Genomic DNA, 27,064 nt, shown 5'->3' on the forward strand with positions numbered 1-27,064 from the left:
GCCATGCAGAATGGAAAAGGATGTGTAGGAGAAGTGTGTGTGGGGTGCCACAGCCTGGTTTCCACAGGTGTTTTTCAGTTTGGGTGTGACTAAATATATATATCCCAACAAAGCTTAAAATGTGAATCCAAACACCCAAGTTCAAATCTCTGCGACCTCACTCTGCAAAATGGTCTCCATTTCTGCAGCCCCATCACCAAAATTACTCATTATAAATAAGCCATGGTTCACTCTTTCTACACGGGCATTAGATTCCAGAGGAGTGAGTACCCAAAGACCAACGTGTCATGTACACCTTCTGTTGGAGATGGATATTAGTGGAGGCCTGAGTAAAGTCCTTTTCCTCCACAAGAAGAAATCCTCCTCCCTTTTCTTACTGATCTCTTTTTCCTGAGAGCCATCAATAGGAACATATGCCTAAAAAAAAAACACCTTTGCCTCATAGAATTCTAGGTAACAGGAGATGGAGTGGAGGGAAGGTCTACCAGGATCGGATCTTGGACTGGCTTGGTCTGTGTGACAGCTCACAGGGAAAAAATAAGCACTAAAACTTTTGGCTGTGGAGCTGGAGATGTATTCTCCTGCTCTTGTCATTCCTTAGGGACTAAAAGAAATGGGAGACGTCCATCATGCAGCCCTAATTCCTTGTGACAGAAGAGGGGTGACCAGAAAAGCAGTTGCTCGTTGCCACGTGGGCAAGGGAAAAGGACTTCAGCTTGCTGAAGGAGCTTGGCAGAGAGGAAACAGAGCAATCTGCACTGACGCTTGCCCTGAATCAACCACAATTTCCCCTTAAAAGTTCGTCAGCAAACCGAGGAGACACCCGGATAGCTCCAAACACATCAGCAGCTCGCTCAGGAGGCCGCTCATATGACTCAGGTGCCTTGCCAGACTGGGGCATATGGCTCTGTTCCTGCCTTCCCCTCCTTCTCACCAAAGCCGGATGACAGATAGCAATTTGGTGCCCTGCTTGAAACGCGTCGCTGGGGCCGGGCCAGTTCCCAGCAGCATCAAAAAGCCATCTCCAGCGTTGGCAACAGGCACGGAGGATGTCTTGCTGAGAGCAGGCCAAGCCCAAGGCGCACTGGCAGTGAGTGGCGTGGGGGAAGCTTGCCCTACCATCAGCCGTATTGTCCCAGTGTGGTGGGGAAGGACTGGGTCCAAGAGCCCCTGAAGCCAACAACAGCTTTTTTTGTTTTGTTTTGTTTTGTTTTGTTTTGTTTTGTTTTGTTTTGTTTTGTTTTCCAGTGGGCTTTGGAGCAAGCCCAATGAGAGACGTTATCCTTCTCCCTTCTCCCATCCCCACCTGCAGCTTCTCCATCCACCACCTTGCCATAGCTCTTGCTCTGTTATTTTGGAGCACTATTAATAATAAAAAAAAAACATCCTTCTGTTCCCCATCACGTGCCACCGTCAGGCGTATGACATGCCACGGCCAGTGGAGATGAGTCACCATTCACGGGACAGCACTGGCAGCCATCCAGTGCTGCCAATTTTAGGCTTTGTAGACTGTGGTAATCACCAGGGGGGTATTACATCCTTAGAGCACTACACAAGCATTAGGACATGCTGTTCCTGGGGCCGCAGGCCAGCTGGGAAACTGAGGCATGGAGAGAGAGGTTTGATTAGCTTAAGGTCCCGTGGGGGGGATCTCTACACTCCTAGGGAGCAAATTCTTGCCAAACAGATTCCAGGCAGGAAATTAAGTCCCTTTCAGGTAATTTTATGCTGCAGACTTTCTTGGAGATGTATCCGTTGTAACGGATTCATGATTAGAGCATAGGAGGAGGTGGCTGCGCAGTCCTGTGCAATTCGCTAGTAAGTTATATGGAAATTCAACTCTTCATCTGCAGGTTGTTCTAGTGTACAACTCTAGGGTTCAACTCAGGTATCCATGAAACCATGCTAACCCTGGATGAACAGGGAGCACCTATCCATTGAGATGTGCAAAAACACCCTAGGAAGATGCAAGGCAAGCACTAGGCAGGGACTTCTTGTTTCTACTGCTGAGATAGATGGAGTAGCTCAGGTTGACACAAGTGCTGAGTGCTGAAGGAAAGAACATCTTTGTTTCAGAAACGATCAGTTGTTTTATCTGATTAGCTCAGGGTGACAGTCCCGAATCTGGGAGTGCAGCAGATTTACTGAGTCAGTGGAAATCTCCTCCTGGAAAGACTTTTGTCCTAAGTGGCATCTGACTGACCTCATACTCTCGGTGCCCTCAGTACGTTCCCATCTTCCACGGAGGCTCACTGACGGAGGAAGTCCACCAGGCATGGCCATTTCCCTGTCGCAGAAGCCCCCATCTGAAATACCCAAAGGTGCACACAGACATTTGCAGTAGGGGGCCAGATGCATGCTTTGATCTTCATCTGATGTTCATTAACACATTGAAGAGACAGCCTTGCTCTCCATCCTGTATGAACATGAACTTCTGTGAAGACAAAAAGTCCCAGCAGGGACAAACCAGCCTGAGTACGATTTAACTGGTGGGTGTTGGCCTGTCATTGGTTTCTGGTCTGATACACATCGCCCAGACGTTTTCAGAGTGCACAGAGCATGGGAAAAAAAAAGGAAGAAACGGGTTTCTGCTGTTATTCTTGGGATTTGGTGTCCCTAGTGCCTGCAGCTACCCCTCTGCGAGACGGCACCAGCTGCACCACATCCGTTTGTGTCACTTTGTCACTCCCCCTCACAGAAATGCTCTGCCAGACTCACTTTCCTGATGCCAGCCCTGTGTGCTCTCCAGAAGGGTTGAGCTGCTCCTTCTCTTCAGGAAACCATTCCCCTCACCTGCAGTTACATGGAGATAATCCCACCAGCAGCCCCTACACGGTAACAAAGATTTATAAGCCAGAAGGTGAGCAAGGTGTGCACTGTGTCCACGTCTCCTCTAAACACTGCATGAAGACCTCTTACCTTGGCCAGTGAGCATGAACCAAGCTGGATTTCCTTCTTGCCCCCTCCTTGGGTCAAAAGCTATTCATCCCAGGATGGGGATAAAGCTGTTTCTCTAAGGGTCTGCAAACTGTCTGTGTCCAGGCCTAAGCAAAAACCAGAGGAGGTTTTGTAGGATCCACATTTCGTACTGTCTCATATATTTTGAAGAATTGCCTTGACGTTGCCTCATCTCCAAGGAACTGGCCGTGGGAGCTGCATTTATAGTAGGAAGGAAGTGCCTCCACTAAGCCCTGGCAGAAGATCTTGCTTCCCTAATCTGGTGATGAGTCTGCTGAGTTTCATCCATGCTAATAACCCAAAACACATCAGAATGTGAGCGCAGCCACTAGATCTCGGTCACCCACGTGCTTGGGTTGTAGCCCACAGCAACTTGCACCAACCCAAACAATTCCCTGGCTTGCAGCAGGCATCAGCACAGGCCAAGGACCGTTCCCAACGAGCAGCCTGGATCAGGCCACCCTGTTTTGGAGGCTGAGACAGAATAATAACAGTGAAAAGAATTAGGCTTTGCTCTGTTAATGATCTCCAGGCACAGATTCCCAGGTTCAAAAGCTGCCCCAGATGTGTGCCAGGGAAAAATAGGTTCTTGAAGTTACTTCCAGAGATGGACAGCAGAACTTCTAGGGCTTTCCTTCGCAGTGCTGGTGTGCTCCCAGGTTTTCAGGGTACTCTAGTCCCACCTGCAAGATTTCAACATCCTTTCAGTTTGTCCTGGGAAGATGTAAATTCTTCTCAGTGGCTGTTGTCCTCATCTGAATGAAGGAAGAATGTCAGGAGAAAGATGATGGTAGTAAATGTCAAATGTGCAGTATTGAAATGCAATAATGTGTGTGTTTGTGGTAAGAGCTGTGTTGTTTCATGCCAACTATCCCTACTCAGAGCATAGAAAAGGATGGGAAAAGATTTTATTTTAAATCAACCCATATATGGTTTTTCCTAGCAAAGTTCTTCCCACTCCAGTTCGTTCCAGTAGCCTTGTAAGGTGTGCTTCTCTTCTAAATATTCCTGTCAGTAGAGTTCAGATATTGTAAGGCCTGAAAAATCTCAGTATAGAAGGCTTGTTCTGACCTCTGCGGAGTGTAAATCAGAATTCTGCTGGATTCTGTGAAGATATTCAAAATACTCAAGAACCTGAGAAAATCTGATTTTTTCCAGTTAATCACCCCTAAAAGTTACATTTTCTCCTTACTGTTGTTCTGGGGAAGGTTATTCTAAACAGCAGAGGGAAAAAAGATAGATATAAGGCTCTACTCAAGCTACTCTAATTTCTGAGATCAGAAGAGATTAAGAGAGAAGCAGAAAGTGCAGTAAGAAAAAGCAATGGAAGTCTATACAGATGACTTTGGCACTTCTTTGCTGGTTGTGCTCCTTTCAGGTTGCCTGAAAGAACCAGGTTTCACAGAACCAGGTTTCTGTGATAGACCCTACTGCCCTATAACGTTGCCTACAAAGAGGCATTTTGGTCTGCATGCATAGATTTGGATCCTGTCCTTGCTGGAGGCGTTGCCAGGGCATCCTCATGGAGCATTTCAAGCGAAATCCCTTAAAAAACTTCAAATCTTCTTGTCTGTGGCTGTTCACTTATGGGGATTCAGCTGTTTGTTGGTTTGGGGTGTTGTGGTTGGGGTTTTTAGTTTGTTTGTTTGTTTTTTTCAGTGTGATTCTAAGCGCTTAACAGAACAGAATTGAATTTGACAGAATTTATCTGAAGTCTTTATAATGACAGCGATAACTGTGTGGAGGGTACCCTGCTCTAAATAGAGTGGCAATTCATACAGCCTTTGACAAAAATAGACATGTATAAGAGTTCTCATGCTCTATTTACAAACAACCTTAACTGTGCCCAGGAAATCCTGGCGGCTGCTCACCCAGCATATTAGCACTGCAGAATCAGCCCAGAAATATTCTTTTCTTGCTGTATGTCTCCCGCTCTCCTGCACTCCAGGATTGCCTCCAGCCTCGTTTGGTCTGAAACAAACTCCCCCCAGATTCCTGAGTGGTCTTACACTCCTGCTACACATTGGACCCCCTGAAATGTGTGATTTTGCAGTTAATTTCCATTAACCCCACCGTGAGACACTGGTCAGAGACACTGGTGGCTGGCTGGAGCTTCAGAAGACAGCTTTCCTCCATGTTTTGCTCATCTAGCTATAGCAAGAGTCATGCTGGCATTTTCTACAGACGTAGCTTTTGAGACCAGATTCCTACCAGAATTAATGTATAGTGCCATATGGATGGCATAAAACTGTCTACACATCTGTATTAGGCCTTACCCCAGCTCTAGCTACCATTCCTGGGCTCTCCAGAGCAGTCTGGACATGACAGACTCCTGGGGTAATTTACTGAAAAGCTCAGCCTGGAAAATTTGATAGTATGAGAACCTCTGGCTCCACAAGTTGAACCCTAGGTCTTCCGCATTAATTTTTAAGTGTTGAAGAGGATTGTATGACCATGCATGCCATAGGCAGAGGACTGTGCACAAATTAAAGCTGTACCTGTAATGCAATACTGTACATGATCAAAGACGCTGGTTAGCTAAGTGAGGTGAGACTTGCTTGAAAATCTGTGCATATACAAGGATGGAGATTTCATCTGAGTGCTACCAGAAAAATTTCAGCTGTGAAATGGGTGTCAGCAGCTTTTTTGCCTACATAAATAGGTAAAAACTAAGGTTCCTGTGGTCAGCATCCTAGGAAAGAGGCACTGCACGCCTATCGAGATGAGGTTTCTTCTCGTTGATGTAGAAGTGAGATACTGGTTTTGCTTTTGCTTTTTTTCTTTTGAAGACCGTGGTAACTGTGATGGCTGTTCAGGCAAATGCAACTTGAAAATGCCCTCTGTTTGGTTGCAGCACCTGCTCTCATCAGGAAGGTGTTGGAAGATTGGTTTTCCTGCTTGTCCTTCAGTGGTATAAAATCATAATGTTGCGTCACCTGAATTTCCCCATGTTCTGCTGGGTCTGGCGGCTTCTCCTCTGCAGAAGCCAAGGCCAGCTGTTCTGCCCATCCTGGAGCCAGGAGCAGGTTTCCCCATCCTTCCTTTCTGCTCTCTCTTGATGGAACTCAGGGCTCTCCTCTGAGCACTGGTGGGCATTTGGTAGATGCCAAACCACTGTTATCCAGGATACTTTTCATCTTACTCACTTCTACTTACTTTGTCATTTTGGTTTCGTCATCCACAGTCCAGGTAGAGTCAATGGAAAGACAGAGTGGCATTTCTAGAGGCAACTCATCCCTTTTCTCAGACAGTTCTCCTAGGGTGGGATAAACCCTGAGGCATATGATGCAAAGAAGATCTTCGTTAAGAGTGTTTTAAAAATGGGAGAAGGCTTTCCAGTCCTTGCATGGTAGATGATGGCCAACATTTTCAACAGGAGATTTAACACTTCGCCATGGGTGTTCAAGAATATTCCAAACCAGAGAGCAGATTATCCCATTTCTGCTTGGCCTAGGGTGCTCGTGCCTCCTGCAGAAGGATCAGTTGCTGGCCTGAATCCATGAGAAGACACAAAACTGGACAGCCTCAGGGCCTGAGCCAGTTTGGCAGCTCCTGTGTTCACAGAGGAGATGAATAGGAGGAGACATGACAGAGGCAGCCGAGATAACGAGAGCACAGATCAGACGAAGAATGAAGAACGTGGACAATCACCTCTTTTGGCAGTACAGAAAAGGGGCATTCAAGAGAGCTGAAAGGCAGCAGGATGAAAGGGGAAAAAAGCAAGCCCTTTGACATACAACCCACAGTGAACCTGTGGAGCTTGGTTCCTCAAGCCAGTGTTTAGGTGAAGACTTGGGGGGAAACTAAAAAGGGATCCAACGTTTCTGGGGTCAGTGAGGACATCTGCAGTCATCTAAATTATGTAAAAAGGAAAGGTTTTAGGAAGCATTCACACTTCAGGACATGAGCCAGCTGTTAACTGGCAGGGTTTGGAAGGCAACTCTTCATGTGAGCAAGTTATTCTGAAGTTGTCTTGGTATGGACTTTCTTCCTGTCGCATTACAAGGTTCAGGAATGTAGATGTTCATCTGATGTAAAATGGGAAAGCAGCCACTGGAAAACCCAATGTTCAAGTCACATCTCTTCCCAGTGTCAAGCTCTGTTTTCTCATTCCTGGTCACTCCAGCTCTGCGTAGAGTACAGAGGTAACATGGCAGTCCTGTGTCCAAAGGCAGACCCCAGTGTGGTGTCCAACTGCCCTGACAGATGGAAGCCAGATCTGCCTCAATATGGGTCCATACCCATATGGGGTCCATCCCCCAGTCCCAAACTGCCCCAGCACGGGTCCCTCATGGGCGGCAGCTCCCCCCAGGCCCCCTGCTCCTGTGGGGGCTCCTCTCCACGGGCTGCAGCTCCGGCCCAGGGCCTGCTCCTGCGGGGGCTCTCCATGGGCCACAGCCTCCTCCAGGCCACATCCACCTGCTCCACCGGGGGCTCCTCCACCCATGGAGGGGCTGCAGTGTGGAGATCTGCTCCATGTGGGACCCATGGGTGCAGGGGGACAGCCTGCTCCACCAGGGGCCTCTCCACAGGCCGCAGGGGACCTGCTGCTGCGTGCCAGCAGCAGGTCCCTTTTGGAGTCAGCTGGAGCTGGCCCTTATCTAATATGGGGCAGCTCCTGGGTTTTTCTCACAGAGGCCACCCCAGGAGCCCCCCTGCTACCAAACCCTTAGCACATAAACCCAATTATACCGGTCAAGGAAGTATTCTGAAATTCTACGAGGAGAATGAATCTAAAACAGTCTTTTTCAGAATTTATTTTCTGGTAATGATCTATATTTTTCCATGGAGAAAGTGAAAAGCAAAGAGGAAGAGTGAGGGAAGAAAACAAAAGTCATTGCTTCCCTTAAAAGGAAAGAATGGGAAAAAAAAAAAAAAAAAAAAAAAAGGAAAAAGGAAAAAAGATCAAGCATCAGACTAAACAGAAACAAATAAAAATTTGCATCTGGGGTCTGATTCTGACCTCTTTTACTCTGGTGCAAATAAAATATTAAAAAGTAAGGGAGAGCAACTCTTAAGCAATGTTGTTACATGAGCAGAATCTGGCTCAATCTCTTTTGTTCAGAAATGCATGCATCAAAACAAAAACCTGTTCCTAGATTCATGCTGAGCTTGAGGAAGGGATGTGCCACCCAAAGGGGAAAACACGATAACAGGGCTCTCAGCACGGAGCCTGAGCAGCCAGTGAGTGATGGGGAGGAACTGAGATGTAGCACTCAGCGTTAAGCAAGTGCTACCTTCACACAGGGGTTGATGGAAGGGTTCATGTCATGCTGAATACTTGCCGTACTTGCTATTCAGCTCACCAGAAAGAAATGTTGGTATATTCCCATTTTTTAAGAGAGTCTTCAGGAGAACTGATGTCAGAAAAGAAATAGAGCACCATTTAAGCATCGTTTTCAGCTTTAAAGGGACAGGTACCACAGTAAATACTTGGGAATATGCTATGGTAAGTGCATTCAGATTACTTACAGCAAATAACCTGCAGCTGGATTCATTATGGAAACTGTACATGCCCCTAGTGGAAAACCTCTCGCTTCAGAAGAACAGTGCTGTGAGTAAGGGAAAAATGGATATATTGTTTATTTTAATTAATTTTTTTTTGTATGTGATTTGTCTACAGCTTGTATTAGAGTAGCTGTAAAGCCATTGTAAAGCCAGGTAATTGCATAGTGTTAACAATCCAGGTTGTCTGTTTTGGCTTTCCATGCACTGTTTTTGTTCCTGCATGTGCATGGACTTTGAAAACAGGAATGGCAATTTAAGGGGAGTTCTTGGTCTGAGTCTCTCATGGATGTAGATTTCTCAGAGAGCTTCATTACATTTCTGAGGTGACCTTTTCTTTTTCTGGGCCATCTGTAGGAACTAAAGCCTAAAATTCAGCCTGCCTTTGTGAGCTTCAGTGAGGCTCCAGGACCTTTCTTTGTATTCAGAATCATTCATGCTCCTCTCCCCTGGTATCAGACCTCTACCAGCATTATACTCTAGTCCACTCATGTTTTCATGATCCCAAGCAATGGTTCTTGTTTCCTTTCCTCAGAGACTCTATTTCTTGGTCCAACACTTTTCTCAGAAAATTTAGTGTTTTATACAGATGTCTTATTTCCTGCTGCTTTCTCATTCCTTTTCAACATTTATTGTTGTTCAATCTCCATGCTGCTTGTGTTAAACAGTCCACTCAGGACTGTTCATTAGGTCCCCCTGAGAAAGGCAGAATTACTACGGCAAGAATCATAGATTCATAGATTCATATAATGGTTTGGGTTGGAAGGGATCTTTAAGATCACCCAGTTCCACCCCCCTGCCATGGGCAGGGATGCCACCCACTAAATCATGTTGCCTGGGACCTCATCCATCCTAGTCTTGAGCACCTCCAGGAATGGGGCATCCACGGCTTCTCTGGGCAACCTGTTCCAGTGCCTCACCACCCTCTGAGTAACGATTTTCCTCCTAACATCAAATCTAAATCTCCTTTCTTTTACTTTAAAATCATTCCCCCTTGTCCTGTGATTATCTGCCTGAGTAGAAGTCAGCATCACAGCAGTTCAAGATGATGGGTGAGTTCCAGATTCAGACAGCTTAACAAAGGTGTCACTGATGGAGGTGCCTCCATGTGATGGGGGTATCCAAGCTCCCCTTGTGATCAATGGAGATGTAGGCAATATAGCCTCAAGGTCTAGACACTGACCTTTTATTCATACAGCTCTGGCTCCACTGGCTGTAATAAATAAGGAACCACTTTGGCTGGCTTTCATCATAGAATCATAGAATATACCAAGTTGGAAGGGACTTACAAGGACCATCGAGTCCAGCTCCTGGTTCCACACAGCACCACCCAAAAAACAGACCCTATGTCTGAGAGCATTGTCCCAATGCTCCTTGAACTCCAGCAGGCTCAGTGCTGTGACCACTGCCCTGGGGAGCCTGTCCCAGTGCCCGACCACCCCTGGGTGCAGAACCTTTCCCTCACCCCCAGCCTGACCCTGCCCTGTCCCAGCTCCATGCCGTCCCCTCGGGTCCTGTCACTGTCCCCAGAAAGCAGAGCTCAGCGCCTGCCCCTCCGCTCCCCCTCGTGAGGGAGCTGCAGGCCGCCATGAGGCCTCCCCTCAGCCTGCTCTGCTTTGGGCTGAACAAACCCAGGGACCTCAGCCACTCCTCACATGCCTTCCCCTCCAGACCCTTCATCATCTTTGTAGCCCTTCTTTGGACATTCTCCAATAGTTTTATCTTATACTGTGGTACCCAAAACTGCACAGGGTACTCAAAGTGAGAGGCATACCCTGAGCGCTCTGCCTCACTCCTACTTCCAGCCCCCAAATGTTGTTGCTTTCTGTATGTACATTTGTCATATCAGCTTTCTCATACCAGGGGGGTCTTGAATAACTAAGAGCATCTGAAATTATGCTTGAATCCTGTCTGTGATGGTTGCATGTAGCCCTAATTCTCCACTGACTAAAGTAAGAGACATCATTCAGGCATGGACACCTCAAGATGCGCCTCTAGAGTAGGAGATGAATCCTGTCTGAAATGCCATGGCAAGGTGCACTGTGATGTGAAGGAGATGTATTCCCTGCTTTAGCATGGATTTTATATGAGATCTTGAGTAAATACTTCAATTCTTTGTGCTTAATCTGTCAGGTGGGGATGTTTTACAGCTTTACCTCACTCTGCTGAACGTAGGATAGGAGATGTCTCACCATAAGGACTTTGGGGCATGTTACTAAAGGGATCTGGGGAACTAATTCTTGTGATGTGTCATTCAAGGCACATGGGCTTGACTCCTCAAGGGTGCTGACTACAAGCTTGTGAGTCACATACTGCTCCCAAACAGGTGGTAGCAGGAGTTCAAGGACTGTTGTATGGCCTGGTACAGAGGGGTTAAAGATAACAGCTTGTGCCACCCTGACTTGTTATGGGCAGGTGTAGCCATAGGGCTTCCAGCTGCATGGTAGGTGATGTCCTGGCCCACACAGGCTCAGCAGACCATGGCAGGTATTTTCTACACCCAAGACTAAGAACAGAGTGGGTGGAGTGGGAGTGGGCTTTTTTGTAATGACTTCAGTTTCAAACCAACCCCAACCTTGATTTGATAAACAAAGTTTGGAAGGGAGTTGAAGCCCACTCATGTTTAGATGAAGGTGCGTCAGTTACCATGTGCAAAAATAAAAATAAAAAAATATTTCCCACATGCTCCAACTTTCCAGGACTTTTTGTTCCAGTTATAATTGGAGAGATCTCTATAGCTGTTCTGAAATAAGGCCTGGGAGAAGTGGAACAGTAAGGAGCAGTTTAACCCAGAGTACATGAAAACTGTACATGGTATGAAGAATTCAGAGGCTAGAAGCAACAGGAAAAGATGCAAATGAGAAATTCATGACCAACATGACAAAAGCCAAGGTATGCTTTGTCATTTAGGTCTGTGTGAAACGTTCAGGAAAAAATTTCTGTGGCAACTCTGTGAGCAGTACTGGAGAAATCTTCGTATTGCTCCATGGTTCCGGTTGATGTCCACCTACTGATTGTACTGACACCCAGTCCAAAACTGCATTCAACACAGACCCATGAATTTTTAAACAATGGCAGGAATATGTCAAAATGTCTAGAGATACTTCACACACACACACAGACCTGAGTGAAAACGAAGAGGCAACAAACTGTTTTGTAAGGGTAAGACTCATCCCACCTGACTGCTGGCGTTCACAAGTCCCCACACTTCCCTGTCAAGGGATGGAGGCAGACACTTCGGGAGCATGAGTCAACCCCCCCTGTCCCACACATGGATCTTAGGACAGGGTGAATCACTTTCTGGGGGTGTCTGCCTCTCTCTGTCAGCTTGAGTTGATGTTCAGATGACTAGCAGCAGGCATGGTACCATGCAATGTGAGTGACTCAACACACGTACCCTCAGCCAGCTCTGTGCAAATTACAGCAAAGACTGTGATTAGTGTAGGCTTCTGCACTGAAAGCATTACAGTGGGAAAAGCCTTTATGTGTATACTGGGTTTTTGTTTCTGATGTATTTTATTCCTCTCTCTATGCTAGAATAAATGAACCCAACAGAAATATTTTTAAGCCAGAGTGACACATCTGTCTCTTGTGGGTTGGCGCTGCTTGAGTTTCAGTATACAGGTACATCTAATGCTGTACATGTTTCTAGTATAACAGCACTAAAATAAGCCAATACATGATTCTTTTTCTTTTCTGTTAATCAGGGAAAGTTTTTAAATGGAATAGGTAAAAAGTATTCCTGCAAGTGATACTTAGCATAGTGGGAATTACCTTAAAAATTTGTGACATTGCGCAGGCTTCAAAAACTGTTAATCACATCCATTAAATTATAAGGTACTTTTAAAAAGCAGGTAGGTGAAAAATAAATCTAATCTAAATTTATTTAGGGCTAAGGCTATACACTTTTCAGAAGTTTTCATCCATCCCCACAAGTCCTATATGCAAGTGTTTCTTTTCAACGGTTGTAGGCCAGTTGTGGTTTTCCTCGGGTTGCTGCCCTAAAGCTTCCCTCTTTGATAAGGCCACTGATCCAAGGCCTGGATTGTGTTTTGCGTTTTCGAATTCTGAAATGCTAATGTAGTTGTGTCAGCCCAACGCCAAAATATTCAAAGACAGACTTGAGAGCTGGTGGAAAGCCATGGTTTTGGTGGGCCTTTGGAGGATTTCAGTGAGGGGCTGAGATGGAGGCCTGATGCCCTTCCCGGTCACCTTGTCCAGCACCCGTCCTCCAGATTGAGCCAGGCTAGAGGGATGGAAATCTAACCCCACCATGCTGTGGGGTGGGCTCCTCAAAGAGAAGAAGATAAGGTCTCAGAAGTGGCGTCTAAAGAGCTAGCAGATCTATTTCCTGTCGCCATGGGAGCCAGGCCCTTGTGGGCAGAGGTAAAAGTGAGAAGGAAACAGGAGAAGGAATTTAAGCTGTTCAAACATTTTAGCCTTTTAACCCTGAGTAGCTGCAGCAAGCTGTTGCTTGTATTTTCTTAAAGGAAAATAGAGCTGGAGCTATTTGCCAGTCTGTTACGCATCAGAGATGGAGGGGCGTTTGTTTCTGTTTGTTTTGCTTGAGACCATTCGTGTTTTTCCTTTAGATTTTATAGGTGATGCTCCCAGAGAAATCTTTGGCAAAGCCCCAATCAAACTAGGACTACCAAATAATTTTGCTTCTCAGACATGTGTCTTAGTCTATTATCTGTTTCCTCACCAGCAGAACAGTTGTCCAATGAACTGCAGTGGGAGCAAAGGAATGTGATGCCAGTGGCCCTTTTCTTTTTTGTTTTTTGAGGAATTTGTCTATTAATTTTTATTATGATGCTTTGCTCAATGAGTTGTTCAATTTAACCTTGCAATAATCAATGTTAATGTATTTTAAAAAGATTATCACAGTCCTGGAGTGTGATGGGGCACTATTTTATCCATTGAAGCAAATAAGTAGTTTGCGTTGGTTGTAATGGGAGATAAGATCTGTCCTCTTTGGAATATTATCGTGTGGCTGCCTCATGCCGGGGTGCAGGGCCATGAGTCAGGAACCAAGTGTGACCCCAGCATAGGCAATGTCCTCACTGGTGGGATCAGTCCCACAAGGTCCAAGAGCACTGGGTGAAGCCAGGTGCTGGTAACAGGTCCATTAGCAATCCCAGGCAGGGCAAGGGGATGGAATAGGTCCAAGATTCCTCCAGGAGGTCCTACCAGGAGTAGAAGGAGATAGGGTTGTAGACATGAATTCAGTGTTGGTCCCAGGTTCATTCTGGAGACCAGGCTGGAGACAAGCTACCCACAGTATAGGTTTTCCATCTATCCTGAAAACAGGGCAGGGGAGGGATCATGTCCTGTGTTTTGGGACCATTTGGGGGATACCAAGGAGTCTTGATGGCATCTAGGTATCCCTCTACATGTGACCACAGGATGATAACAAAACTGAACAACTGCCTATTTTTCCCAAGGGTGAATGCAAACAGGGATTCCTGATCAAGGCAGAATCAAGTAAAGTCAATGTGAATGCAGCTGGTATGAAAGTATTTTAGAATAAAGAAGACATAAAGGTAATACAGTTGCCCTGGTTTTCCAATGGCGTGCTCCAAGAGCCTTTTCTACAGAAAGAGACCTTCATAGTGGGTCTGCAACCTTTAGGTGGAATCTGAATTTAAAATTCTCAAATCAGGATGAGGACAGAGGCAGTTTCCAGCAGGAAGAGAAGATCTAGGGTGGGGTGGTGGAGCCCAGTGCTCGTGAATATATTGTGCTGAGTCAGAGAACTCATGAATGCAGCACCGATTACAATTCCCACACTGATATTTCTGTATTTCTCTCCTCCAGACTGTAAGGACTACCTGACGTGTGTTGAACCTTTGGGCTACTGAGCCTGCCCCAGATGCAATAATGTAGTGAGCAGATGATGTTTTCAACCAATCCTCCTGTCTAACTCAGTGGATCTGTGTGTCTTCCGGCAGGTGTGTCCTCTGTGGCCTCCCTGATGTCCCTGGCTTGGGTGCTAGCCTCCTATCACAAGCTTCTTCGGGACTCTAGGGACGACAAGAAGAGTATGAGCTACAGAGGGGCCCTCATCCATCTCTTCTGGCGCCTCTTCACCATCTCATCCCGAGTTATTTCTTTTGCTCTCTTTGCTTCCATCTTCCAGCTCTACTTTGGGATCTTTGTAGTGGTCCATTGGTGTGCCATGGCTTTCTGGATCATCCATGGTGGGACAGATTTCTGCATGTCTAAGTGGGAGGAGATCCTCTTCAACATGGTGGTAGGGATTGTGTACATTTTCTGCTGGTTTAATGTCAAGGAAGGGCGGACTCGATACAGAATGTTTGCGTATTACACGGTAGTCCTGACGGAGAACGCTGCCTTGACGCTCCTTTGGTATTTTTACAGAGATCCTGACACTACTGACTCATATGCCGTGCCAGCACTGTGTTGTGTCTTTCTTAGCTTTGCTGCTGGGATAGCTTTGATGCTGTTATATTATGGTGTGCTGCATCCCATGGGGCCAAGAGCTAAGATCTTTGCCAGCTCCTGTTGCGCCGAGCTGCTCTGGGGCATTCCTTTGCCCCCTGATGTTGAGCCCATGGCACCCCAAACCCCTGGGTACCGGGGGGCCCAGGCTACGCCCACCAGAGCGGTCACGGAGCAACAGGAGGAACTCACAGCTGACACTTGCTTGCCCGTTTTCCAGGTGAGAGCAATGGTACCATCTACTCCATCTGGGCGACCCTACCCCCCCGAGGGGCCTCTCATTAAGATTGACATCCCGAGAAAGAGATATCCTGCATGGGATGCTCATTTTGTAGACAGGAGGTTAAGAAGAACTATCAACATCCTCCAGTATGTCACCCCCACAGCTGTAGGTATTAGGTATAGAGATGGACCTCTCTTATATGAGTTGCTACAATATGAATCTTCACTTTAAAGCTCCTTAAAGCAAAAGTAAAAGAGGGGACCTTATTTTTGTTTACGGTAAACACAGATCATGAAACAAACACAAACCTTCAGATAAGCTTTCTTTCTGGTTGCTGTATGTATAAAAAAAAAAAGATATTCTCTATGTTTTGTAAGTAAAAACAAAAAGAAAAACTTTTCTTTTGTTTTTTACACACAAGAAACAGTATTTCAACTTCCACACCTAGGATTCACAGGTGGAGAAGGAGGCATCTCCACATCAGTTTTATACCGTACACCAAGTGTAGAACATTATTTATGGGATTGGTGCTGATTGAAAAATAAAAAAACAAACAAACAAACCTACAACTGCCTTATGCCCTTAGGTGCTGAGTTTCATTAAGTACTGTCACCTTTCTCATGCAAAACTCTTTGATGATTATATGCCAGGAAAAAAAGAAAAAAAAAAAAAACACACAACTGAAATACAAACCTTAAAATTAAAAATACTAACAATAAAAATAATAAAAAAGAGAGAAATGTTTGAAAAAATGTCACATTGATCTTATTGGATTTAGCATTAAAAAAAAAAAATGCCTAAAGATAAGAAAGCAAAGCTACCCCCAATGGAGTTTGATTTTTCAAAAGGCTGAAAGACAATATCAGGTCTGTAACTCTGTCTGGCTGTGCATTTATAACACCATTTGGCCAAGCCTGCGCACCTTGACCAAGTCACGTTATAAATGTGGTCCCACCCTGTAACCCTTTTCCTTGTGTAAACGGGCCATGCGTGATGGTCGGTTTGCACTGGATTAGTATGGCAATGCAGTATCTGATCTTGTTTTGAACAATTGCACACGCAAAAGCACCACTGGCTTCAGTGGAGTAAATAACAACCGCCTGAGCCCAGAATGAGGCCTGCCACGTTGATTTCTGGAAAATAAGAAATCTGCAAATGTTGAAATTATATACCAAAAATGCTATACTAAAGTACATTTACACATATCTAACAACTCTTTCAGTAATAATAAAACTCAGCATAGTAGCAAAAAGCGAGTCAATTTAAAGGCACAATACTTGATCAGTGACTGGCAAAATAATTTGACCTACTGTATCATTTTAAGGCTGTGAAAGGCATACATGTATTATTTGTAATCTCGTGTAAGACCTGTCACGTCTCATTCAGTGCGAGCCTTAAAGTGATTGTAAAGCATCCTTCGTTTCATTTTTGGGTTTGGGGGTTTTGATTTTTTTGTTTTGTTTTGGTTTGTTTTTTTAAGGAAAACAAAATCTGAAAATCGGGATTAAAAAAAAACAAAACACCATAAACAAACAACAACATAAAAAAAAAAACAACAAACTTCTTCAAACGGTAATAACCTGTAAACTGACTCAACGTCTTGAGATGATTTGGTGCTTTGTATTTTTGTTGATGTTGTTGTTGTGATTTAGCTGAGAATTCTTCAACTCGGTACATGTGGGGAACTGCTGATAAACTGTCTCGTGTCACCCTCGACTGTAAGTACATGGCAAGAAAGAACACCACAGGAAATTCAAGAGCATAGCGAGAGCATCGTGATTTAGCTTAGCCTTCTCACCGCAAGGAGATTCTGCCGCCTCCGATAATGGCAAAGCGTAGACGGTCGCCTGCCAAGGGTCGCGTGGTTGTCTTGACATTTCCAAATAACCCGCTCGCTGTCTGACCATTCGCATCTCTCGACTTCTGTTTCTGTGCTGGAATCTCTGTTTCGAGTTAAATCACAGGGTTGTGTCTATCTAACACCCTTTTCCTTTTCACGAGTGTTGCTCCTTTAAAGGAATTTTCCCATTTCAGGGCATCCTTTCAATCCCACCGTCCCTCTGCTTTGGAGGGGAAAAACAACAACAACAAAAATGATATTTTTAAGTGAATACTGTAGTATTTTCTGTGTGTAATTGCAATTTTTTATTCCAGAAATACTGTAACTGTCTAGGGTGCAAAACTCCCATGCTGACCTATTCTGAAAAGGTCAGCATGGGGGGATATTTTTTTAATTATGATTATGATTTTTTTTTAATTTGATGAATCAGTTGTTTTTAATTATAATAGCATTTAAAGAAACTAGTACAAATTTTATATAACAGTTTAACGAAGCTGAATGCTTTCTTCGCCTGAATATACCTGAAGAGAAACATTTTTTTCAATCAGTAATCCTTTGCAGTGTTCTGAGAAAAATGTATTTTTTTTTTCAGTTGTGTCATTTTGTTATGTCAAGAAAACTTTTGACTTGTGTCTGTCCCTTTTAAGGAGGGCAGGACTCATTCACGCCAAACTATAGACACACGGCAAAGTTTATAAGAAGCCAAATTGTCACTGGTACTGTAATTCCCAGTCAAACTCCATTTCAGGCAAATGTTTCTGGGCTCTGATTACAACCAACACGATGGTCACATTTTCAGGCAAAGGGAGGGTTTTCATCTTGTCATCCCCTGCCTAAATTCCCAATCCCTTGTTTGTTGTGCACACATATATCTGTATATGCACCTATGCATATTTGTGAAGAGCTTTCATTTCCTTTCTCTGTCGTCCTTGTCCCTTAACCAGTCCCCTCTCAAGTGTCCTACTAACATGTCACCCTGTTCCTTCCCTAATCAGTATGCTGTCTCCATCAAAAGAGGTAATTTGTGAAGTGAACTTGCCATCCTCAGCTGCTGAGCAATTTTGCACCACTGTCATACAAAGACAAGGGTGCCCATCCTCTGGCAACCGGCCTGCATTTCTCCTCCCAAGACTTCACTTGGTTCTTTTTCTGTGAGGATTCGCCTTTACATTTACTCTGATCCACTCCCCTGAGCCTCACACCCTGTGTAAAGACTCTACTTAGTCCTTCCATGAAGAGGTCTCATCTACACAACCACCTTTTCATTGGCAAAAGCATGAGAAAGGAATGGATGGGCCAACCACTGCACTGTCCTTGGGGACATTTCCTCCTGGAGATGGCACCTGCATTTCCAAAGGCACCAGGAGAAGGTCCCCCTCCATGAGCGCATCAACCAAGAAGCCTGGTTTGGAGATGTGAGCCTCCTGGACAGCCAGACCTGCCTCTTTGCACCAGGACAGTGAAATGAGTCAACGAGCCAAGGCAACTCTCACTGGGAGTCGAGGAGGAGACCCTTCAGTGCTGCCTGACCTTCTCGTCAGCACCTGCAGCCTGCCTTCCCTCAGGAACGGGACCCTCGCTCCACACCACCACACCGACAGCCGTCCTCTCCGTCCCACCACAGGAGCGGAGGGGCAAAACACTCTAGAAGTGACCTTACCTCTCAACACAGTGCTAATATCTCACAGCCAAACCAGCTTGACTAAGGGCTTGACACATCTCTGCTCCGAAGTCCTCCTTCTTCCTGGCTCGTAGTACGGATGACAGCGAAGGCAGGTACCTCCTCCGTGTGTTAAGACTGTTTCATTACCCGTGTCACATAAACTTTCTGCCTCTGCTACTCGTCCTTGCTTTCAGTGATACCCACTGGCATCCTGATTTAGCAACAGATCTCCAGTGAGGGCCTGTCCCAAACCTGGAGAACTATTTCCCTCTGAAAGACTTTGATACAGCCTTAACATAAAGCTCGGCCACCACACCCAGCGAGTCCTTGGTGCTGGGTTTGGGGTGGTGACCGTTTCCTCTAGAGATTATCTGCCAAAAAGCGCCTTTTGCCAAGCCAAAAGCATGGGGAGCAAAACTGCCCCCAGCTCCTTATTCGTAGCAATCCCAATGCTGAGTCTTGTCCTTGCCTTTTTTTTAATTATTATTTTTATTTATTTTACCTGGGGTCCCTTTGTTTTTTGCTGTGCGCTCTGGCGGAGTGGTCAGTCTCTTGCTGTGGTTGCACCAGATTTTTAACTCCCCCGCTTCTCCCTGTTAGGTTTGTTGTGCCACGTCCCACCTCCTTGCCAGAAGATACCGCGTGAGGGGTTTTTCGAACTGTCACGGAGAAGGTTGAGGCCATAATTATTCCCATCACAAGCTCAGCGGGCGACTTCTCTGGGATGTTTGTGCTGCCGAATTCACCCCGGGAACATCTGAATCAGCCACCCACGCCATGCCAGCGCAAACCAGGGCACAAGGGCTCCACCACCCCCGCTGTTTAAGTGCTCAAACCCTCCCTGGCATGGTTTTGACCCACTCCAGCAAGCCCTGGGCTTGGGCACAGCTTGCACAGGCATTGACACTTGCCAAAGACCATCCCCAGCTGGCAGCTTGGATGCGGCTGCTCTGTATCGGGGTGAAGTTTAGTAGTACGGATGTGGCCAGCACAGTTGGCTTCATGGCCAGAATGGATCCTGGCAGTGCTTATTTTGCTAATAAAGATTTATCTGTATGCAACAGACCGGGATTCAGCATTTGGTGGAGTACATCAGCTCTGGCCTGGCATACTTCTATTTTCTGCCCAGTTCAATGGACAAAGTATTTTTAGTTCGCTGTGTTCTTTTTGCTGAGCTTTTTTTTTTTTTTTTTGCAAACAGCATCACTTATATTGTTCTGATGTCAACCCATCCCTCCCTCCCGCCGTCCATGTCAGATGGCTGGCATGCTTAGTCTGGTAGTGTTATACATCTGCAGGCAGTTAACGTGGAGGCATGAATGGTTCAGACCAGACCAAGGCAACAACGGAAAATACAAGAATTACAAGGTCCCTGACCATGCCCTTGTCATGCTTTGCCACCCACACGAGATGTTTTTCATCCAAATCACATCCAACCCGGACGGGAGAAGAGGAGCCAATGCGGTGCAATTGCCAGTGGAAAGCGCAAGTAAGCCACCGATTTCAAGAGTAAATATATATTTTGCAGGGTTTTGGATGGGAGCTAATTGTCTGCTTCATCCTGTCCTTTTCTGCACCTGCCAAAAATCAGTAGCCATTTGCATGTATTTGTATTTAAAGCTGACCAGATGAAATGGGACAGAATTACTTTCAAGCTTTAGTCAGTGGGCTGCTAAAATCTGGCTGATGGTGCTCGTGAGGGGAGTGTTGCTGCTGACTTTCAGAGAGCGATCGTCCCTTGCCCTTCAGCCGTATTTTCATACACACAAGATTCACTTCACAATTTATCCCTGCTCCTCACCCTTGCACAGCAATGCATGAAGCATCTGTCGCCCATACACCTGCAGCATGAGTAAACCTCCTAAAGAAAATGTGGTCTGAGGTGCGTCCAGCATGATTTCATAGAAGCTCAGAGGTGCTTTGAAAAGGAAAACTTACTACTGTGCATTTGCAAAACCTTTTAGTGCCTGCTTGCTGGGCAGCTTGGGCAAGAGACAATTTGGAAGCTGCCAGAGTCAGTAAAAAAAAAATTGTAGAGACAGGCTTTTCTAGGATCTTTTTTTCTGTTACTGGGTTAGCTTTTCTCTGGATTCTGTTCAGATCCAATGTGGTCATGCAAAAACTAAAAGCAACAACAACAAAACCCACGCAAAAGAAGGTCCGTGCCAATCCCCATAGAAGCCAAGGCAGAGGATATTTGCTGGTAGGGATGATGTGAACTCAGTTGTGCACCCTTTGCTTGTTGAAGCTTGCATGTTGTTGTTACTTTGGCAGTTGTCTGAAGCCCTGGGGCTTTGGGGATGGTGGTTTCCCAGGGTTGCGATTGCTGTTTTTATTTTTCCTTGGAGCTCAGGTGTATTCTGGTGCAGAGAATCTCAGCCTGGTTTGAATGAGAAGACGTGAGGCTATCCCAAATAGACGTGGGCAAACCTTTCACTGTGTGCAGAACGCATTTCCAGACCTTTGGGTACCGCTAGAGATTGTCGCAATCCGCTTCTTTCTCCATGAGCTCGTTCAGAATCACTTCATTGTTCTGTTCTGTTTGAACCTGGAAATAACGGTGTGGGGACTTTTTTCTGCTGTGGTGTGATGTGAAGAAAGGGAGAACCCTTCCTGCTGAGCTAGATATTGCCTGTGTTCATCCCTCGTTCCTTACTTGAAGCTCAGGCTGTAGGATGAAATGAGCTGGCAGATAGCTGCATATGTTCCATGGGCTCTCCACCAACGAGGAGGGAAGCAACTGGTGGCAATTAAAATAAATCTGCCTAAGCAACCTGGACTTTAATATAAATTTAAACACACATGCAACCCAATTGGAAAGGGTAGAAAAGAGTGGTGGTGATAAAGCAATGTGGACTATTGTTTCCTGCTGTATATTTTAAAACAAAACCAACCAAAAAAAATGCAACAAAAAGGCATTGCAAGCAGACAAAACTGATCTGAGAGCATAAACTTTCCCCCTCTTTGGGACACATGCAGCAAGGTAACTGTTGGAAAACCAGGCACTGTTATACGCGGGGTTATTTGGATTTGTGCACGGCTGGCTTTGTCAGATGGTCTTTTACAGCGAGCGTAGCAAGAGGCCGCGATCGAAAGCTCATTGCAGATTTCTGGGCGACGGGACTCCTGGGTTTCAGCCCCAGCTCTGCCACGATGTTGCTGTGTAACCTTGGGCAAGTGATTTAACCTTTCTGTGCCTACAGTTTACCCATCTGTACATGGGTATAATAATATTTACCTACCTCACAGGGGTGTTGTGAGGCTTAAGCAAATGCGAGCGAGAGGTGCTGGAGTTGCGCCGCGATGTTTTCATTCTTGCTGGGTTTGTGGCTGTTATCAGGAATGAGCAGTAGAGGGGTTGGCTACAACACGTGGAGGGAAATCTCGCTGGTCTGGGCATGTGTCGAGAAAGTGATCTTAAGTCTTTTCTTTCCCCAAAAGCAAGGAATGGAGAAAACTTCTGTGCGCCAACTGAATAGCCTTGCTTTCCCAGTCAGATGTAATAGCACTGTTTGCAATATGATTTTCTAACCCAGCAGGTGACCTTTCCCTTCTCCTTTCTGTTTCTGGAAACTTGAAACTAAAGATCACAAAAGTATTTCTGAACCGAACAGATTACTGATGAATACTTGAATTTCTTTAAAAGTTGCTCTCATCAGCCACGGTTAAAGTGCACTAATCTTTCAGTCATCAGCTTCCATCTGAATACAGTGAAAAATTTGCTCACGCTGTTTTGGAATAGCCTGGACCTTGCTTGGGAGGCTGGTATACCGTTTGCTAAGGACTCTTGTAGGCATGGGAAAACTAGAGTCGCAACTGATAAACACGTGAAAAACCTTTTATTATTTTTGGTTTTGCCTTTAAGTTTCCTGACTGCCTAGGACAGCACAATAATTGCAGTTTACTTGGTTGTGCAGTAGCTTTTTTCGAATGGTTTCCTTACGTGAAGGGTGAAGGTGGGTTGTGAGAGGATAACCTAGAGTCAATGGTGCTCACATGCGGCTCTTCCCCAAACACCCGCTTCCCTGGAGAAAACCTGGGCCACGTCCAGAGAGACTTAAGTCAGGACTGCCTTCACCGTCCTTCCTCAGGCAAAACCCCTTTTCACCAGCAGGAGTTTTGGCTGATGATGTGTCCGTCGAGGTGGATTCACCCCTGGTTGAACCCCCAAACACTTGGATGAAACCCAGGGTAATTCTCGATAGAGTGAGGGAAGGGGTCGGGGTCATTGCTCCAGGTATCGCCAGTGGTCAGGTAAATCATAGGGGAAAAAAGCATGTGACAGAAAGCCTTTTATTTATTTATTTATTTATCTTTTTAAAATTATCACTATTTTTTCTTGTCTAAGTGTCCTGACCATCATATAACGTGGGTTTTTTTTGTTGTTTTTTTTTTTTTTTTTTGGAAATGCAGCGTGAGGCAAGACTTCCTGCTCCCTTTTTGCAAGGCTTTTTGAAGCCTGCTCGTGCAGTCCTTATGCAGGCAAAACCCCTGGGTTTTGGTGTTGGGCTTCTCTTGCTCTCCTGAGTAAGGACCGTGAAATCAGGCCTGTTCCGGATAACCGGGCAGCCTTTCAGGGGGCCGTCTTCTTTGCTTAAACCCAAGACCTGCCTTGCACGAAGCCAGAACGAAGCTAGGAAACCCTCCTCCTCCTCCACCTCCGTCTCAGTCTGCCGCCTCCCTTCCTTGTCCCTCTCCTGTACCACCACGGGGAGGTCGGTCAAAGTCTTCTGGCTCCATTGGTTGGGCTCTTCCACACGGCTAGCCATGCAGCCACAGATCTTCCCTCCGGGGCAGGGCATGTCCAGAAGCCCTCTTCTCACAGATGGGCCTCTTGTCATGTGCAGCGGCTTGGGGTCTGCTCCTTCCCCGTTCATCTCCCCAGCCATTTCTTTTCCCTGTTTGAAGCACTTCAGCTCCGTGCTTCTGAGTTCTTTTTACTGCTTCTGTTCCAAAAAAAAAAAAAAAGAAAAAAAAAGAAAAAAAAAAAAGATTGAAGCTGGAAAAAAATCACAGCAATGTAACTCCTTCGGTGCTATGCTAACTGCTTTGTTCTACCCAACCAAATGCTGGCCAACATACAGATCGTCCCTCTTTGTCCTAAGAAGCACCACACATCCGTGTCTTGAACAGGGATGGACGGAGAGGGGTGAGAGAGGGCAAGAGCGGTTCAGAAAGAGATGAAAGTCTTATGTGTATCTAGTAGAAAAAAAAATAGAAAAAAAAATAGAAAAAAAAATATGTAAATGCAGATTGTTTTCAAAGCTAATTGTCACCCACCTCGTGGAAATAAATAGGATAAATAGGATACAGCCTTTAAGGTATTGAGGGCATTATATATATATATATATATATATGTATGTATATATATAAGAAAAGAAAAAAAAAAATCACTTTATCAATAAATCGCCCTTTAATTTTCCTGAAAATGCACTGCTCGACAGTAAACCCACCTGGCTGTCTGTGCAGCCAGCTGTTTTACTTCGAGCCGCTCCAGCAGCAATGGTTATTCCAACTGCAAAGGTCGAAAGGCAGAAGGGGAGAGAGAGAGCTCCTCCTGCTGCGTGCTGGGTCTGGGCTGGAGCAGGTGGCTATGAATTTTCGGGATTAAAGGGACTAGTCGGCGTGTATGTCTCTGTCTATATACACAGCCCTGTGGAAATATAGACAGGTATACATGCCATGTTACTGCAGCAGTATATATGTTTTAATATATATGAATACATTGCGAATCCCAAAGGGCTTTTCAAGATGAGGAAGGTAGTTTCTGGTGCGAGCTGCTAGCAGTTTGGGGATTGCAGGCAGGGTTGTAATAAATGTTCCGAGTACGGTTTCTTAAAAGGGAAAACAGGGCCAGAATCCATCAGAAGCTTAAGGGCCTGCCGGGGAAATGCTATACCAACTGATCTTCCTCTTTTTAAGGAATTTGGAAGCCAAAATCAGACCAAAAATTACGGCCAAGTGCAGTGTCAGTAAAATCAGAAAAATGCCACTGATGTCCTCGCACTCCCCATCCCCAAAACATTCACTTCTACTGGTGCCAGGGAAGCCCGGACTGGGCATTACTGGTCCTACTGGGCTTTCTTTAACCCGTGATAACAGACTTTTTGTTTGAGCTTGTGGCTTTTGTTGAAGACCAAACAGATCTTGGATGAAATCAGTTTCTTTCCAAGCAGAGCCATCTGAGTTTGGCAACCCCCTGACCTACACGGGGTGTCTGGCCCTAGGTGGCTTCCCCTGCCACCAGTACCACCATGGCAGTGGGAACAGGCAGCAAACTGGGTCCTCCTTCATGGGGACCCGACCCCCAAATCTGATTTCAAGCCCTTAGGATTCAAATGCCAGCTGCCACCCGAAGGGAATGATGATTGTTTTCTCTCCAGATGTCATTCTCATCCACCAGTCACAAGGAGAAGGATCTCATATTATCCCGTGTTTGCCAATAAATCCCACTGCCAGAGCCCCTCTCCCTCAAACCCAGCTGAACACCACCTGCACGCTGCCCCCGTCTTCCCTCTCCTTTTTTTTTTTCCACCTTAAAAGCAAACACTGTTATTTCCCAAGTAACGAAGATCCAGGACAAATGCCAGATGATTACACCTGCAATCTGTTCGCTTTAGGATTTTATTTCAGTTTCAGAGGGCATATGAGTACACACAGAGACGCAAGCCCCCTGAAATTTCACTAGCCTGGAGCTGAAGCCACTTGACTTCAGTGGACTTGCTCTGAGCTGACACTGCTGGAGGAGAAACCATGCACCGAGTGCCCCCCAAGGTCACCCCTGAATTACTGGATTTTCACACTGTTCCTGTATAATCTGGTGTTTTGTTTTGTTTTGTTTTGTTTTCAACAAATACTCAAAATGGGGCGTCAGTCAGCAAATTTATGAAGGATAAGTAGTAGGGGAAGTGTACTGGTTCTCACTTATCCATAGAACTCTTAGAGCTACTCCACTCACTAAACAAGCCTTAAATTGGGTGTAATTGCAGCCATTTTGAGGAGAGCTGCGATGCATGTTTTCTAAAAAGTGTCCGAGTAGGTATCACAGCCAAATCCCATGGCCCCATCTTCTCTATGTAGGGAGAGTGAGAAAGAAGAGATTTTGCATCAAACATCAACGTTTGCCGTTAGCTACAAAACGTGCCCTCTATCTGAAAAAAAAACTCAATGATTTTGACTAATGGTTCAGCTCTCCCAGCTGTTTTACCATTCCAGCCTTTTGTTCTGATGGGAATGGGAAGGAGTTTTGGAAGTGTTTAAATTACTCAGGGAAGGGCTCTTTCACTTCTAGGCCTGGTGACTTCCATTTGTGTCTTCGGGCCAGGTTCAGACCATTCCACTAACAGCAATGTGATTCCCTGGCACGAAACCAGTAGGAGATAAAAGCAGGGATGAGCCCATGCGTGATATCCCATGTATTGCTTAATGGTGAGGTGCTTGGAGAAGGTCCTTCACCATGGCCCAGCCCCAGGAGCAGTTCCCCTGAGAACAGGAGTCCCATGGAAAGCCTAGATATTTTGGAGGTTTTTAAGATTTCTTGACTGCAGAGAAAATTCATAGCTTTGGTGTGTATGTTTTTGGATAGACTGTGGTATACAGAAAGTAAAATAATGGTGCCTGAAGATCTATGTTCTCTTTCCATCTCTGCTACGGGCTGTTGGGTAGGAAAACCAAGGAGATTTTAGGGATGTCTAAGCTGATGCCTACCTGCCCTGCCTGAATTCCCTAGTACCATTGGCTTGTGGTCCAGGGAATGTGATACGGGAATGCTTGGGCTGTTGTCTGGCTCCCATCACCATCCCCACCTCCAGCCCTGGATCTTTTCCATACTTGCCCCATGCATTGCAACAAAGCTCTAAAGATCCTGCCCTACCGAAGTGTTGGGAAGACAGAGGCTGGTTAAACACTTCTGGCAAAGCTCTTGAGCACCTTCTGATTGAAAGGAATTCTCTAAGATCATGGTGTCTTCTAAAATTAGCTTTCATCCTAGGAGCGCTGTTGATTAGTGAATTTTGATAGTACTGGAAAATTGGCACAGCCATGGAGAATAGCACAATTTAAATACTTATATTTCAGAAGTGCCACTTTTCCCATAAACATTGAAATTTGACTAATCATTGCCGGAACTCTTTGTTAGCATTCAAAACCTGGAAAATGTTCTTGCACTTGATTCCTCAGATAAACCTTATTCAAAGAGCACAAATTCCCAAATCACCCCAAAAAGAGAAGCAGTTAAAACAAGACACCTGCGTTCTTCTAATCCTTTAGCAATGTGATAAGCACTGAATATTGCCCATCCTTCTTGCAGTAAGCACACTGAGCCAGTCTTAGTGCCCTGAAGTGGGGGTACTAACATCCGAAGTGTTGTAGGACAGCAGTGTTCATGCTGGGCAGAGCAGGTCAAAGCAATGCA

The 27,064-nt window shown here is 45.5% G+C and overlaps 1 protein-coding gene across 1 annotated transcript in view; it reads left to right on the top strand.

Moving 5' to 3' along the window:
• XKR6 (XK related 6) overlaps positions 1-24,015 on the top strand; it is a 131,498-nt gene extending 107,483 nt beyond the window's left edge. The window contains exon 3 of the mRNA XM_068678902.1: positions 14,415-24,015. Within this exon, the coding sequence (XP_068535003.1) occupies positions 14,415-15,379 (965 nt within the window). The 3' untranslated portion in view covers positions 15,380-24,015. The remainder of the gene's footprint in view (positions 1-14,414) is intronic.
• Positions 24,016-27,064: the final 3,049 nt, after the last annotated feature.

Source organism: Anas acuta, chromosome 3 (assembly GCF_963932015.1).
Source record: "Anas acuta chromosome 3, bAnaAcu1.1, whole genome shotgun sequence".
In the NCBI taxonomy this organism is placed as follows: Eukaryota; Metazoa; Chordata; class Aves; order Anseriformes; family Anatidae; genus Anas; species Anas acuta.